General features: G+C 37.4%; 2 protein-coding genes across 3 annotated transcripts; both read left to right on the forward strand.

Annotated features, from left to right (window-relative positions):
- Positions 1-1,062: 1,062 nt before the first annotated feature.
- On the forward strand, positions 1,063-15,393 carry LOC17895997 (protein SABRE). 2 transcript variants are annotated; one of them, XM_023788037.1, is made up of 23 exons: positions 1,063-1,415; positions 1,570-1,681; positions 2,245-2,511; positions 2,609-2,868; positions 3,081-3,300; positions 3,970-4,140; positions 4,239-4,316; positions 5,043-5,294; positions 5,571-7,661; positions 8,248-10,075; positions 10,270-10,367; positions 10,611-10,967; positions 11,525-11,643; positions 11,867-12,113; positions 12,344-12,568; positions 12,765-12,904; positions 13,151-13,223; positions 13,384-13,485; positions 13,580-13,759; positions 13,851-14,168; positions 14,256-14,423; positions 14,556-14,916; positions 15,141-15,393. In XM_023788037.1, exons 1-23 carry the CDS (start codon positions 1,345-1,347, stop codon positions 15,248-15,250), a joined length of 7,848 nt encoding a protein of 2,615 aa, XP_023643805.1. In that variant the 5' UTR covers positions 1,063-1,344; the 3' UTR covers positions 15,251-15,393. The 2 variants fall into 2 exon arrangements, with proteins under 2 accessions (XP_023643805.1, XP_023643806.1); XM_023788038.1 differs by lacking the exons at positions 1,063-1,415; positions 1,570-1,681; positions 2,245-2,511 and having other exon boundaries at positions 2,783-2,868; positions 3,086-3,300.
- Positions 15,394-15,876: 483 nt separating this feature from the next.
- Positions 15,877-16,437, forward strand: LOC17896475. Its single transcript, XM_006301242.2, has one exon. The coding sequence runs from the start codon at positions 16,171-16,173 to the stop codon at positions 16,435-16,437; it is 267 nt and encodes an 88-aa protein (XP_006301304.1). The 5' UTR covers positions 15,877-16,170.
- Positions 16,438-16,666: the final 229 nt, after the last annotated feature.

The raw sequence follows: 16,666 nt of genomic DNA on the forward strand, positions 1-16,666 counted from the left end.
AAATGAGTTTTTCAGTTCAACGTACTGTTTTGAGTTTTGAGAGTGTGTTCATAATTCGGGTCAAGTTTTCGGGTTTCAATTGATTCGGGTTGGTGAAAATGGATCCGAACCGAAATTATTCCGGTTTATTTCGGTTATGCATGGTCTTAGTTTTATATCGTATTCGGTTTGCTCAGTTATATTGGTCCAATTAAGTTAGTCTCAATTTGCTGATTGTAATTTCTTCACCGGATTGAGCTCAGAAAGGAAGAAGAGACTATTATTATTTTGCTGTAAGAAAACACTATTTTCTTTAAGTGTTTAGTTTTTGTAGTGTTTCAATTTTTCACAAAAACACCGTTTTGAGAAGTTTGTGTGCATCCTAACAAATTTGTTATTGCAAACAGAAGTTTCACAAATCAAAGGTTTAGGATGCAAACACCATTTTTCACAATAACACCGTTTTCAGGAAAAAAACCGTTTTTAAAAATATCGTATTCGTTATTGCACACAAATTTCTTTACTTAAAGAAAAAATTATATTCTTTTTTACATTAATATGTTAATTTAATATTTACCACAAAAACACATAAATTTTTCTATAATAGCGTTATTCACACTATTAACGCCGTTACAGTAAAAATAAAAATTTTAAAAAGTAAGAGTACATATATTTTTAACCAACATTAAATTAGTTTATTTAATATTCTAACAAAGAATAAAATTAGAATAAAAGTTTATGTATTTTTCTAGTTAATATTGAAGTAATTTTTCTTTGGGAGAATTTTCCAGTAATTAATATTTTTACTTAATTAGTTTGAGATGAGAAAGAAGAATGAAGATAATAAATTGACTAAAGAGTCACCTAGAAGCTAAAAGCAGGTTTATAGCTCTCTGACCTCTCTATGATCCGACTCCCAAAGTGACACAGTTGTGTATATTTACTCTCTTCCCTAAAGTACAAAAAGACATCTCAAAAGTTTTTACCCAATAAACCACCGAGTCTACGCTACACCTAACCGCACCAGATCCTCACCTTACTCCGTCGACCATTGTCACCAGTCACACATGGTCATCCATCAGACCAGCCAAACAGTCTCTCTCTCTCCTCCTCAGCTCTCTCTCTCTCTCTAGCGATCACACTCCTAAAAAATCTCGCGGATCGGATCTTTCTTCCATGGAAGCAGCTCTGTAGTCTTACAATTTTGACTGATTTTGAAACGATTAGGGTTTATTCCCTCGGACTTGGCAAGTGTGATGGTGTTTTGTTCTGAAATCGTTTGTTTTAGTGCCGCCGGTGGGTGAGGATTCTGTTAGTTTATCCCGGCGGAGTTAGTTTCTCTCTCTCTCTGCGGCGGTGGTAGATATGGCTGCTTCACCTGCGAAGTTCTTCTTCGGGTTTCTGATTGTTTCCATCGTTCTGTGGATGATCTTCATGTGAGTCCCTATTCCTGCTCCTGTTTTGTGGTTGATCTTAGTTCTATTGATGAATACAGTTCAAATCGAAGTAGTTTATTATATGATTTATTTGCTGTAATCGACTTGATCTAGTGGTGTGAAATGGTGGCTTATAGTTCCAGTTTACGTGCAGACTTTGTTCCAGGTTGTTTGCCTGGATGCTTAGTAGAGTGCTGGGAGCATCTGTTGTGTTTCGTATTGGTGGTTGGAAATGCCTTAAGGACGTTGTGGTGAAGTTTAAGAAGGTCAGCACTATACTTGACCTGGAAATTTTCTCTGAACTTTCTATTTGTCAAGGGAGATGAGAGAAGACTTTAAAGTGTTTTTCTCTGTAGCTTAGAACTAATGTCTCTGTAGAGGCTTAAAATCAATGTAGTTGATGTTGTGCTTTTTCTGTAGCTGAGAGAGGTTTAAATTAGGTCAGGCATATGTAGATGTTGTGTTTTTGCTGTAGGTGAGATAGAATGTTTCCGTAGAAGCTTGAGTCTTATCAATGTAGTGAGTGTCATCTGATCAATAGTGGATGTAGTGTCTTTTCTGTAGCTGAGAGAGAGTGTTTCTGTAGTAGCTTGAACCAGATCAATGTAGTGTATTTCCTGTAGAAGCTTGTATCATATCACTGTAGCGGATTACACCTATCCTTTTTACATTTAACTTTCTTGGGATTGGTACCGTAGGTTTGTAATCATATCATTGACATGATTAATTGTGTTCCACTGGTCACTGGGAAAATAGTTCTTTGCTAATGATTTCTTCGGCAACAAAGTTGATCTCAAGGTGACTTGCTGCTGATTTGAGTGTTTTACAGGGTGCCATTGAGTCGGTGTCTGCCAGTGAAATTAAACTAAGCTTACGCCAGTCCTTGGTCAAACTTGGCGTTGGTTTTCTTTCTAGAGATCCAAAAGTGCAAGTGTTGATATCTGATCTTGAAGTTGTGATGAGGTCCTCAAGTTCAACAACAAATTTACAGAAAGCTAAAAGTCGGAAATCTCGAACTTCAGGCAGGGGAAAGTGGATGGTGGTGGCTAATGTTGCAAGGTTTCTTTCAGTTTCTGTTGCAGATATGGTTGTGAAGGTAATTGATTTGAGTCCACATTCCAGACTGAGCTTTAATTTCTCTTGAATAGAGACTTCCCTGGAAACAAATTTCTAATAACCTATGTGAAATGCAGACTCCAAAGGTGATTGTGGAAGTCAAGGAGCTGAAGTTGGATATAAATAAGGATGGTGGGACAAAACCAAACCTATATGTTAAGCTAAATGTTCTACCAATTCTGGTTCATTTATGTGAATCACGCATAATTTCTGATCAGTCATCTAATGTAAGCTTTGAAAGTTGTCCTGCCTCCCAAGTCTCAGCCTCTCTTGACAGATCCTCTGCTGCTTTATTTTGTGATGAGCTCTCTCTTTCTTCCGAGTTTGGACATGACAGGTACTGTCACTGGTATCTTATTCTTACGTGAAGTAAATCCTCTTTAAATGGATGAATTTTGTTGACTGTCTTAGGAAATTTAGGAAATTCTCTGTGACCTTAAAGATGGCTGTGCCCTTATATTACAGACAATAATTCTATATTGCATCAGTGGTTTGCTCACTGCTGGTACTATTTTTTTTTTTAATTTTTAATTTAATTTTTGAATTTAGGGCAGTAGGTATTGTTTTACGAAATGTGGAAGTTATATCCGGAGATGTAATTCTGAATTTTGACGAGGATTCATTTCCCAAGAGCAAACAATCATCAGCTTCAGCTCATTCAGATGAAGTTAGAACGTCAGTGACTGCTGCCTCATTTGCCAAGAAACCCCATAAAGAGCATCAGCTGCTGGCAGCTCTAGCTAAGTATTCTCCGTCATTTCCTGATAAGGTCAGTTGGCTTAATGGAAAGTGACTCTTTGCGGAGTCTTGTAACTTTTATTTTTATTCTATTAGTTGGCCTTGGTTTTTAAGTGTGTTCTGGGAGTCTGCAATATTGTAATCATTACTCTGATACTAAAAGTTAATTCGCTGTAGGGTATGTTAGAGTAGAGATTCTTGAACTTCATCAAGTTCAATTTAATGTTTCTTCTTTAAGTTGGTTGCTGGCGATAGTTTTAATAATTTCCTTTCAGAAATTCTTCTGCACTTATAGTATATAACAACATTCTTGTGTAGTACCCTTCAGCCTAGATGCTATTGTTTTAAAGGATCTGCTGCTTAAAGGATCTGTTTGTTTGAATTTCTTACCATTGAATTCCCAATCAAATAAATGGTTTTGGCGTAGATTTGGTCGTATCCATCTAGCAATATGCAAAGCAGATGTTAGTGTGAGTTGGTTGTTATAATATTTGAATCATTTTTGTAGAAAAACGTCTTAAGGAAACCGTTTATACTTAACTATCTTAATTTGAGCCATCATTTCTAGGTTATTGTTGATTTCTCTTCGCATTTTCGCTGGGTTGTTAGGTTTGGGTGTCTTTTGTTTATATGATTTGTAAGCTTAAAGCATTAGAAGAATTCATCCAAGATCTATTGACAGTTTGGTCATACCGAGCAGGTTTCCTTCAGTTTACCCAAACTGGATGTCAGATGTGTGAATCGAGAACATGATCTTCTTGCTGAGAATAACATCACAGGAATTCATCTAAGAAGTGTTAAATCAAAATCTTTTGAAGACACAGGGGAGAGTACACGTCTTGATGTTCAGATGGAACTCAGTGAGATTCATGTATGTTTGTCTGATGGAAATTGTTTCAGATATTTGATTTCCAATATTTATTTTTTACTATTTTTCTGCTGATTCTATGCGCTCGTGATTCTTTGCAGGTTTTTAAGGAAGCTGATTCATCTATTCTGGAGATAATGAAAGTTGATGTGGTCTCTTTCATCTACATCCCTATTCAGGTTTGAAAGTCATGACATTGCATTTCTATTTTTCAAGGTTCTCTAATTTTGACTCATTACTCTTGCTTGTGAAAGATGCCTATTTGTTTGTCTCTTTACAACTAAATTTCGATTTACACGCTTTCTGCAATGCTGTATTTTCCGTCCTTTCTTTCATCACTGTGTGCCTTTCTATATGATTGTAACAAAATATGAGAGTTCATCATCGATGAGGTTTTCAGTAGCTTCAGTTAATTTTCAGTACCAATGCTGGAACTGTTGAAGAATACATAGGAAGTACACATGTTTTGGACTTTGAGTTTATCTCTCCTGCTCATTACCTTTTACATTACATGCTAAATATTCCGTGTACCTTTCACTAAGGAATGTACCTTGCCTTTTCATAATGGAGAGAAGTGTTTTCAGGTTGAGTGGAGGTTAATATATATAATTTGTCTCTGATACTCAGATTTCTGTTCGTAGTTTTACTTCTCGATTTTCCTTGAGACCATTGGCTCTTTTAGTTCTTGCTTGACGTTGGTAACAATAGCTCAGTCTCCAAAATATTGATTGAATTAATAAATATACGTGACGATCTCTTTCCTATCGTAGAAAGGGAAGGTACCTTATTCCTGTATGATATCCAACAGAAAATATGTTCTGTGCATTAGATTAAGATTTATTTTCTAAATCATGTAAGTTTATGTTGTTGCATATTATTTTGATAGCTACCTCTTCTCTTTTCAGCCAGTTCTGCCTATTAGAGCTGAAGTTGATATAAAGCTAGGAGGTACCCGATCCAATCTATTCATTTCTAGGCTACAGCCATGGCTGCGCCTTCATTTCTTAAGAAAGAAAAAACTGGTGCTGCAAGAAAAATCTCACACTCTTGAGAAAACAAAAGCTGCTGATATGAAGGCCGTCATGTGGACAGGCACAGTTTCAGCCCCGGAGATGACGGTTATGCTATATGGTATTGATGATTTGCCTCTGTATCATGTAAGTAACCTTGTGCTTGTATATATGTAGGGGCTGAACATGAATCAAAAGGTATCATGCTGCATCTCATTATTTGCATCTTGTGCTAGTTATTATCCATGACATAATTTGGTTAATTTTCGACTTCATTCATTAACTGAAGTTAAACTGTATTTGTGATATTGGGCCATATACATTTCACATGCTTGATTGTTTAGCTCTTTATATTGTTGCGCAACAGATGAATTGGTGTACTAAATGCTAAACATTATTTGATTCTTGGTGTTTTATATGCAGTTTTGTTCGCAGTCATCACATGTGTTTGCAAATAACATTTCGAGTCTGGGCACAGCAGTTCATGTTGAACTTGGTGAATTGAATCTGCATTTGGCAGATGAGTACCAAGAATGCTTTAAAGAACACATTTTCGGAATAGAGCCAAACTCTGGTTCGTTGATGCATATAGCGAAGGTTAGCTTGGATTGGGGAAGAAGAGATAGGACATCATCTGACGAGGTTGGTTTCAGAAGTAAATTGGTACTCTCAGTAGATGTGACTGGAATGGGTATCTACTTTTCTTTCAAGCGTGTTGAATCTCTCATAACAAATGCTATGTCCTTCAAAGCTCTATTTAAGACATTATCTGTTGCTGGCAAAAAAGCTAATAAGACTGGCGGAGTGCAACCATCCAAAACATCTGGGAAAGGAACTAGGCTTGTGAACCTCAATCTTGAACGTTGCTGTGTAAATTTCTGTGATGATACAGGATTGGATAATACAATTATTGACGATCCTAAATCTGTCAATTATGGATCACAAGGTGGTCGGGTTTCATTTAGTTCACTGGCTGACGGCACACCCCGCACTGCAAGCATTCTCTCTTCTGCTCCTGAAGCGTGTAAAAGACTAAAGTACTCGGTCTCTCTTGAAATATCACAGTTTAGTTTTTGTCTCAACAAGGATAAACACTCAACCCAAATGGAACTTGAAAGAGCAAAATCCATCTATCAAGAGTATCTGGAAGAGCATAAGCCTTGTTCGAATGTCACATTGTTTGATATGCACAAAGCCAAGCTTGTACGTCGATCCGGTGGTCTTAACGATATTGATGTCTGTTCTCTCTTCAGTGCTACTCATATTTCACTGGGTTGGGAACCTGACGTCCATCTATCTTTTTATGAACTGTTTTTGCGGTTGAAATCCCTGGTGTATGGACAGAGGCATAATGAACCTGAAAGCGGGTGCAATAAAGGCATCTCTAGTGTGAAAGATGGTGGTCAGTCCAATTCTGTTGACAAGCAGAAGAAAAAGGAATCTGTGTTTGCTATTGATGTGGAAACGTTAACTATATCAGCTGAGGTAGGAGATGGGGTGGAGGTTACGTTGGAGGCACAATCAATTTTTTCTGAGAATGCCTGTATAGGAGTGCTTCTTGAGGGCCTTATGCTTGCTTTTAATGGATCTCGAGTATTTAAAACTACGAGAATGCAAATATCAAGAATCCCTACTGCTTCTTTGAATCTGTCTGATGCAGTTCCTGTAATGACAGGTGGTCCTTGGGACTGGGTTGTACAAGGGCTTGACATGCATATTTGTATGCCATACAAACTTCAGTTGCGTGCCATAGATGATTCAATTGAAGAGATGTTGCGAGGCTTAAAACTTATATCTGTAGCAAAGGGAAAAAATATTTTATCAAGAAAGAGAGAAAGCTCAAAGCCTAAGAAATCTAGTCCAAAATTTGGCCGCATAAGATTTTGCATACGTAGACTAACTGCAGATATTGAAGAAGAACCAATTCAGGGTTGGCTTGATGAACACTATCAGTTGGTAAAGAAAGAAGCCTGCGAGTTGGCTGTCCGATTGAAATTCCTTGAAGATTTTATTCACAAAGCTTGTCAGGCTCCTAAAGGTGCAGAAACAACTGATGCTTCCGATGAAAGAATGATGTGTTTTGATGGGGTTGAAATTGATGTCGAGGATCCTTTAGCTATTAACAAAGTGAAAGAGGAGATTCATAAACGGTCGTTTCAATCGTATTATCAGGCATGCCAGGGTTTAGCTCCCTCAGAGGGTTCAGGTGCCTATAGGGAAGGATTCCAGGCAGGTTTTAAGCCAAGTGCTGCTAGAACCTCTCTTCTTTCTGTTTGTGCTACAGATTTTGATTTAAGCTTGACGGCAGTTCCTGGTGGTGATGCTGGTTTGTTAGAAGTTTTGAAGACGCTTGATCCTATTTGTCAAGAAAATGACATACCCTTTTCTCGGTTATATGGAAGCAATGTCTACTTGAATACTGGAAGGTTGGTTGTTCAGTTAAGAAATTACACACTCCCTCTCCTCTCTGGCACTTCTGGCAAATGTGAAGGTCGTATTGTGCTGGCACAGCAGGTATTATTATTTTGTGTTATCGTTTCCCATGCCATCTGTATATTGTTTATTCTTTTGTGGTTGATTTTTTTTTTTTGTTGATGTTTTCTGTGATTATTTTGTTTATTCTAAGGCATACTAATGGTAGCATCTGATCTGTATTCTGAGACCTTTAGTTTTAATGGTCTGCTCTAGTTATTATATATTTCTGAAATCCAACAAATTTAGTAGTTTGAGATTTAGCTTCCTCCCCCAGATGATTTGTTTCTCACTTCATTCTCCATTCATGCGGAACACAAATGCTTCTATTAGTAAGAGATTAATATTCCGTTCTTGTCTTCCAATGCATGCTTGTTTGGATTATTTTCTTCTTTGAAAGCTAGAATAAGTTTTCATAGATCTGTAGCTGTGCATTTGTATGGAGTTCTGATCACTATAGATGTAGTATGAGATTCTATAAGGCATGCAAAATGTTCCCCACCATCCCCTGCCTTTGGTATGGGTGTATATTGCTAAATTTTCCATTTCTGTATTATATATACATATACATGAATGTTGATATCAGTTGACTGATTATTTAACTTCTTGTAATTGTTTCTTAAACTAGGCAACGTGTTTTCAGCCACAAATTTCCCAAGATGTCTTTGTAGGAAGATGGAGAAAAGTGCGAATGTTCCGGTCAGCCAGTGGCACAACTCCGCCATTGAAGACCTACTCAGATCTGCGTATACATTTTGAACAAGGAGAAGTTTCCTTTGGGGTTGGATATGAACCAGCGTTTGCAGACATTAGCTATGCCTTCACAGTGGCTCTTCGTAGAGCTAATCTGAGTCTTAGGAATCCAGGTATGGCACAGGTTGTTAAAAAAGAACGAAGCTTACCCTGGTGGGATGACATGAGAAACTACGTCCATGGCAATATCACTTTATCTTTTTCTGAATCAAAGTGGTCTGTTCTTGCTACAACGGATCCATATGAGAGTCTAGACAAACTTCAAATAGTGACTGGTCCTATTGAACTCCAGCAGTCAGATGGTCGTGTGTTTGTCAATGCTAAAGATTTTAAGATAAAATTGAGCAGTCTGGAGAGTTTGATTAGTCGACATTCCTTAAAAGTACCCGTCGACGCCTCTGGGGCTGCATTTATTGAAGCCCCAGATTTTAACCTCGAAGTTACAATGGACTGGGATTGTGAGTCTGGGAATTCTTTGAATCATTATCTATATGCATTTCCAGCTGAAGGAAAGCCTCGTGAGAAGGTCTTTGATCCGTTTAGATCAACATCACTCTCACTTCGGTGGAATTTCTCACTTAGACCCGAAAAAATCCATCAGTCTTCCTTAGGTAATGAGAACCCAACAGACGTTGGAACTGTCTACACTTCACAAGACAAGCCTGACAGCATACCTCTTGCATCACCAACTATGAATCTTGGAGCTCATGATTTGGCATGGATACTTAAGTTTTGGGGTATGAATTACTATCCTCCGCACAAGTTACGTTCTTTCTCCAGATGGCCTAGGTTTGGAGTCGCAAGAGCTGCAAGATCAGGAAATTTATCTATGGATAAGGTAATGACGGAATTTATGCTCCGTGTAGATGCCACTCCTTCCGTGATAAAGTACATGCCTTGGGACTCTGATGACCCTGCCAAAGGATTGACCTTTAACATGGCAAAGCTAAAATATGAATTATGCTATAGTCGCGGGAAGCAAAAGTATACATTTGAATGCAAGCGGGATGCACTTGACCTTGTATATCAGGGTCTGGACCTTCATGTGCCTAAGGCTTTTATTAACAAAGATCAGCATCCTTGCATTCCAGGAAGTGTTCAGAATTTGAGAAAAAACAATGCTTTGATAGACAGAGTATCTTCTGGAAAGGACCATAAGAGGGATGAGAAGCATCGGGATGAAGGGTTTTTATTGTCTTCTGATTATTTTACAATTAGAAGGCAGGCCCCAAAAGCAGATCCTGAAAGACTATTAGCATGGCAAGAGGCTGGACGAAGAAATCTTGAGATGACGTATGTGCGGTCTGAGTTTGAGAATGGAAGTGAGAGTGATGAACACATACGATCAGATCCTAGTGATGATGACGGATACAATGTTGTCATTGCTGACAATTGTCAGCGGGTCTTTGTTTATGGCCTCAAACTCTTGTGGACGATAGAGAACAGGGATGCTGTTTGGTCATTTGTTGGTGGAATTTCAAAAGCATTTGAACCTCCTAAACCTTCTCCTTCTCGTCAATATACACAGAGGAAGCTTCATGAAGAAAACCAAAAGGAATCCTGTCCCGAAACACATCAAGGGGAAATGTTGAGATCTTCGGCAAGCCCTGGAAGAAATCTAACTTCTCAGCCTATGGAGATGGCTAGACCTCCTTCATCACCGTCACACTCATTGAAAATTGAGAAATCAGATGACGAAGTTGGTATGTCTTTTTTGTTGTTGTCAACATCTGTTCGTTATCTGTCTTGTTTCTCAAACTTTATCAAATTACTGGAATATCTTAATAAAATGAAATTTTCAGAAAGAATATGGCATCTAGGAGAGTGGCAGAGAACTTGCTATGTTGATCTCAATGCATAATTTACTTATTAAATATTGACCTGGATGTATAACCAGGTATAGTTGAGACCAATGAATCTGAGGAAGAAGGGACTCGTCACTTCATGGTGAATGTCATTGAGCCACAGTTTAATCTTCACTCAGAAGAAGCTAATGTAAGTAATTACTGATGCGTAAGAATGCACATTTATCATTACATGTTTTAGCGTTTAACAGTATGGCTCTTGGCTGATTAAATCCACCTAGCTTGCATTCAAACTTCTCTTGGCATGGATTATAGCTTCACACTGTAAAAATATATTATTTGAACAAGCTACATGGTAAATATTGTTAACAAACTAATTTTCCTTGGGTTTAAAAAGGAGTTACTGACTTGTTGATAAACCTTAATCTATCAGGGTCGCTTTCTGCTAGCTGCTGTTAGTGGTCGTGTTCTAGCACGATCATTTAATTCCATTATGCGTGTTGGTGTGGAAGTGATTGAGCAGGCTCTTGGCACTGGAAGTGTCCAAATTCCAGAATGTAGTCCTGAAATGACATGGACACGGATGGAAGTTTCTGTAATGTTAGAGCATGTACAAGCCCATGTAGCTCCCACTGATGTTGACCCAGGTGCTGGATTGCAGTGGCTCCCAAAAATTCGCAGAAACTCCCCAAAAGTGAAGCGTACTGGGGCTCTACTTGAAAGAGTTTTCATGCCTTGTGACATGTATTTTCGGTATACTAGACACAAAGGTGGAACCCCTGATCTAAAGGTAACACCAATACCTTCAGTGCCTTTTTTGGTTAAAATTTCATTACATTGTCTGCAGAGACATATTTCGTGCTTTCTTATGCATAGGAGAATAGTTATAGTTGCTCGTTGAAAGTGCAACCATCATGACAGAATTCTGAAACTATGTCATATATTTTCTGCATTGGATCCTGCAAGGAGATGCAACCTAGTCAATAGATTGTTCTGCCTACTTTTTCCATGATATACAGAACGAAATGCTATAAATTGGCATACGTTTTAGATTATTTAAAGTGGCATGCAGTTAATTTGGGCGTGGTGTTCTCTGTATGCCATGTGTAGCAATGTAACTTCACATTTATTGATTGAAGATTTTTTTCCGTATAAACTAGTAAGGTTCTATGAATCACTGAATTTTTGTGTTGGCCGTCAGGAGTAATATAGTCAATGTACACTTGTAATTGATACCTTCATGTCAGTAAGCAAATATGTTTCTTTTTTTTTGCAGGGTCTTTTCAGAGAATTAACCTAATTCTTATTTTCTTCTAAGTAATTTAATTCTTATTTATATATTTGCAGGTGAAACCACTAAAAGAGCTCACTTTCAATTCACACAATATAATAGCTACAATGACATCTCGGCAATTCCAAGTTATGCTGGATGTGTTGACAAACCTTCTCTTTGCAAGGCTTCCAAAGTGAGATTAAAACCTGAATAATATTAAAGGGACCCACACTTTTCATGTCATTATTCTTCATTTTCTCATGCTTGCTGTAACTTGCTTGAAATAAACATGTACAATTTTTAGACTACATACCCCCTTCACTTCGCTGATGATTAGGGCTAAACTTCAAATTCTTGTTTTTCTGTCTTTTTTTTTGAATATGTCCTAGCATTAAGGAATTCCTTTTATGACCCAGGCCAAGGAAAAGTAGTCTCCAATGTCCCACTGAAGATGAAGATGTTGAAGAGGAGGCTGATGAGGTAGTTCCATACGGAGTTGAAGAAGTAGAACTTGCAAAAATCAACCTTGAAGAGAAAGAGCGAGAACGGAAATTGCTTCTTGATGATATTAGAAAATTGTCTCATTGTTCTGACAATGTGGATGACACACATATGGAAAGGGAAGGTGACTTGTGGATGATTAGTACCAGAAGATCCATACTGGTAAGACTCTGCGGAAAGAAGTTTGCTTCATGATTCATTGGTTACTGCTCTAAGTCTCTAACTTGTTTCATTAACTAATGTGGGCTGTGCATGCAACTATTCAATTAGAGATTTTTGTTATTCCTAAGCATCAGGTTTATGTTTGGCTTATGTGTCTGTTCTTGAAAGTGTCATTTATTTTGTGGTGACAATATGAAGTTAATGTTGTAATTTCTGCTGGTCTGTTTTAGGTGCAAGGATTAAAAAAAGAGCTCACATATGCACAAAAGTCTAGAAAGGCGGCTTCTGCATCTTTAAGAATGGCATTGCAGAAGGCTGCACAGCTGCGAATAATGGAGAAGGAAAAGAATAAAAGCCCCTCGTATGCTATGTGTATTTCCTTACAAATTAATAAGGTTGTTTGGAGCATGCTTGTAGATGGTAAATCCTTTGCTGAGGCAGAGATAAATGACATGGTACGTTTATACATTATGTTGTTCTTAGTCCAATGCCTCTGAAGTGATACCATCAAAAGAATCTTGGTGTGTTATGAGCAATTTGCCTACTATCTTTCATTAGGTTTACTTAATTTATCACTGATTTGGTCTATTACATGTAGGCAGACTGTTTAAATTTAAAGGAGTACATATTAAATTGGGTTTGTTCATGCAGATATATGACTTTGATCGGGACTACAAAGACATTGGTGTTGCTCGCTTCACCACCAAGTACTTTGTTGTTAGGAACTGTCTACCCAATGCAAAGTCAGATATGCTTTTATCAGCATGGAATCCTCCACCTGAATGGGGAAAGTACGTTATCTTTACATGCTCATCTACAGTGTTGTTTTCCATATTACATACTTTACCTTTGTTTCTGGATTTTTTAATACAGTAGTTTATATAACGTATATCTAATTTAGTATGATGTAACTCTTTGTTACTTTGTAATCATTATTTGATTCTGGTTCTGACTTTGCGAGTGTGATTCGTAGTTATTTCCACATATGTTTGAGTTGAAGTTGAATTTCATTAGAAGTGATGTAATTATATGTACAGGAAAGTTATGCTACGTGTGGATGCAAAGCAGGGAGCGCCAAAAGATGGGCATTATCCACTTGAGCTTTTCCATGTAAGTATCCTCTTTCAACACTCGTTACTGGATTTGCAAATATACAAAATACCCAAAGGAACCATTATAATTAACTATCAGTGAATTGTATGACTCTTTTAAATCTTTTATTTCCTTTGTGTGTGTGGTAAATGTCTGATAATATCTGCAAATATTGTAGGTGGAGATTTATCCGCTGAGAATCCATTTGACTGAGACAATGTACAGAATGATGTGGGAGTATTTCTTCCCAGAGGAAGAGCAGGATTCACAAAGGAGACAGGTCACATATAATATCACAATTTAGCCTGTAGATGAAAAGCTGATAAAACTTAAATTTATACGAAGGCTTGTTTGGTTAATTTTGTGTCTTGCAGGAAGTGTGGAAAATTTCGACAACAGCTGGTTCAAAGCGTGTAAAGAAAGGGTTGGCAGGTCATGAATCTTCTGGAACAACTAGCCACGCCATTAGGGATGTTGAAGCATCTCGAGTTAGTTCTGCAGCTCTCTCTGCTTCTGCTACAGTACAGTCACAAAGCAATACAGACTCTGTTCAAGTAGGCTTTCACCTTAGTCTCACTTCCAAGTTTTTGAATGTCTTCTCTGTTATTCTTATTTTTTCTGATTTTTATTGAATTCTCGTTGCAGAAATCAAATATTCTAAGCCTCAGGTCTAGCACTGGTGGTTCAGCTCAGGAGTTGAGAAGAACATCTTCTTTTGATAGGAGCTGGGAAGAAAATGTGGCAGAATCCGTAGCTAATGAACTCGTTCTACAGGCTGACTCTTGCACTGTGTCATCTTCCATGGAACAACAGGAAGATTCCTCTAAACTGAAGGTCAAAGAGATGAAACCTGTCAAGTCTGGCCGCTCTTCTCATGAAGAAAAGAAGGCTGGTAAATCACATGAGGAGAAGAAATCTAGGCCTAGAAGGATGATGGAGTTTCACAACATTAAAATTAGTCAGGTAAGTATGCTAATTTCTACGACCACTTTAAATTGAATGTCAGATATTGGTTAGTTGGTTTAACTAGTTTACATAATTTCAACTCAGGTGGAGCTTCTAGTTACATATGAGGGCTCAAGATTTGTTGTTAACGACCTCAAATTGTTGATGGATACATTTCATCGTGCTGAGTTTACCGGGACTTGGAGGAGGCTTTTTTCCCGTGTTAAGAAGCACATAATCTGGGGAGTATTGAAGTCGGTTACTGGAATGCAGGTCAGGAATGTATTGCGTGAATATAATCTTTATAAATCCTCTTATCTAAAACATTGTACTTCTAGAATAAAGTCGAGGTTATGAGGACAAGATAAGCAAGCTAAATAGTTCTCTTTTGATTCAAACTTTCAGGGAAAGAAGTTCAAAGACAAGTCACATAACAATCGCGAGTCTACTGACAATGACCTGAATCTAAGTGACAATGATCAAACTGGGAAACCTGATCAACAACAAGTCACATGGTTTAAGCGACAAAGTGATGGAGCAGGCGATGGTTTCGTTACTTCTATTCGAGGACTCTTCAATACGCAAAGGCGCAAGGCCAAAGCTTTCGTCTTGAGAACTATGAGAGGTGAAGCAGAGAATGACTTCCATGGCGATTGGAGTGACAGTGACGTAGAATTCTCTCCTTTTGCTCGGCAATTAACTATAACAAAAGCCAAAAGACTCATCAGGCGGCACACTAAGAAATTCCGTCCAAGGATCCAAAGAGGTGATGAGAAACCCTCTTAACCCTATTTAGCTGTTCGCAATCAGTACAACTAATTCCTATATATAGTATACATATAAGGACTGTTCAAGAAAGTGACCTCCTTGATAAAATTCAATCTTCTAATCTATAGATAGTTAAGGATTCTTGGGAAAATGTTGCATCGGCAATGTTATTGTCAGTCTCAGTTCATTAACTCAGCTTCTTGATTTGTTTTTTCTTCTTAGGTTCAACATCTCAGCAAAGAGAATCACTTCCATCATCTCCAAGAGAAGCCACTGCATTTGAAAGTGGTTATTCAAGCGGATCTTCCCCATACGAAGATTTCCACGAGTAAAATACACATTCTGACCAAATTTTGTTATCCCTGGTAAAATAGAAGAAAGTAAATTAAGAGAGAAAGAGAGATATCAACAATATTGTACAGACGTTGGTATATTGGAATATAAATTAAAAAAAACCACAGGTCACTTTGTTCAATCAATCTTTCCATTTATTTTGGGTTTACAAAACCTAGGCCCTGTTCGAAGAAGTGTCATGTCAGAGACATTTTTTTATTTTCATGTAAGGTATAAGAAGATGGCTGTTGGGACTTGGGAGTCAACTGAACTTTTGGCATTGCCGGAATCACTGGTGCGGAGTCGCAGAGACAGTGGATCACCTTGATACATATTCAAAAGTTAAAAACTAGAAAGCTTGTAATGTAGAGTAATTTGTGTGTGCGTTGTTTATATGTCATTCTCTACATCATCTCTCATAGTTCTTAGGACAAATGATTTGGCCTTGCGTCTTTGGGTATTGAAAAGTGGTGAATAGAACTAACACATAGATAAGAACAGAAGGAAAAATAGACGATACTCCCATGAACTTAGTTGTTTTGGCGTATTTATACAAGAAACATCGAGTCGGATATATAACTACATTGATTTAATGAAATTTGAAATACCATACATAAAACTAAATATAGAAAAAACAAGAATCACAGTTTGTTAGACTCAATGTAGAATTATTTATTGTTTGGATGGCCAAAAAAAAAAAATGAAACGGTAGGCGATGGACTATTTTTAGACGTCCAACAACAATTGACGAACTAACTAACAAACCAAAAAACCAAAACAACCTCTACTAGTTTTACTATATAAGCCACAAAAGGCCAACCCAAGGTAATCATCCCTCTTGCAAATTTGTTTGATATATAACACAAAACAACATTTAAAACACTTGAACACCAACAACACTCATCTCACCTTATAAATAATGGCGGCTCAAACAATGAAAAACATATGCAATGTTTTGATGATTGTACTTTTATTTACAATGATGGTTTCAACAACACATGCAAACAAGAAGGATATGTGTATTAAGCATTGTATCCCGAGACAATGCATGAATATTTCAAACAAGGCAACTCTTCCGTTATGTGAGAATGCTTGCAAGAAACTCTGCAACAAAAATGAAGTTGCACATGAAGAAGCTGTGATCCCGCGACCTGAGTGTGGGGGATTCTTTTGGTTTTTATGTTAATGTGGTACGTATGAAAATTAAAACTGTTCTTTTTCTTTTTTTTAAAAAAATAATCTATTTTTGTATTTGTTAATTTAATTAGTTTGGTGTCTATGTTATGTGGTACTTTGTAAAACAAAACTTTCATACTTTCTGCAAAATAATAATTGTGTATGTTTCCTATCTTTGTATTAATCTGTGTTTTACATTATTTATTGACTTAATATTTTATATTGTTTTTTCATGTCTC

The sequence above is a fragment of the Capsella rubella genome, unplaced genomic scaffold, assembly GCF_000375325.1.
Source record: "Capsella rubella cultivar Monte Gargano unplaced genomic scaffold, Caprub1_0 scaffold_2, whole genome shotgun sequence".
NCBI classification, from domain to species: Eukaryota; Viridiplantae; Streptophyta; class Magnoliopsida; order Brassicales; family Brassicaceae; genus Capsella; species Capsella rubella.

What these genes read in the sequence shown, in the direction of transcription:
- LOC17896475 (XM_006301242.2), top strand. Translation starts at nt 16,171, where the DNA reads ATGGCGGCTCAAACAATGAAAAACATATGCAATGTTTTGATGATTGTA.
- LOC17895997 (XM_023788037.1), top strand. Translation starts at nt 1,345, where the DNA reads ATGGCTGCTTCACCTGCGAAGTTCTTCTTCGGGTTTCTGATTGTTTCC. An exon ending in TCATCTACATCCCTATTCAG is followed by an intron (nt 4,317 to 5,042) that starts GTTTGAAAGTCA and finishes TTCTCTTTTCAG; the next exon opens with CCAGTTCTGCCTATTAGAGC. An exon ending in GAAATCAGATGACGAAGTTG is followed by an intron (nt 10,076 to 10,269) that starts GTATGTCTTTTT and finishes ATGTATAACCAG; the next exon opens with GTATAGTTGAGACCAATGAA.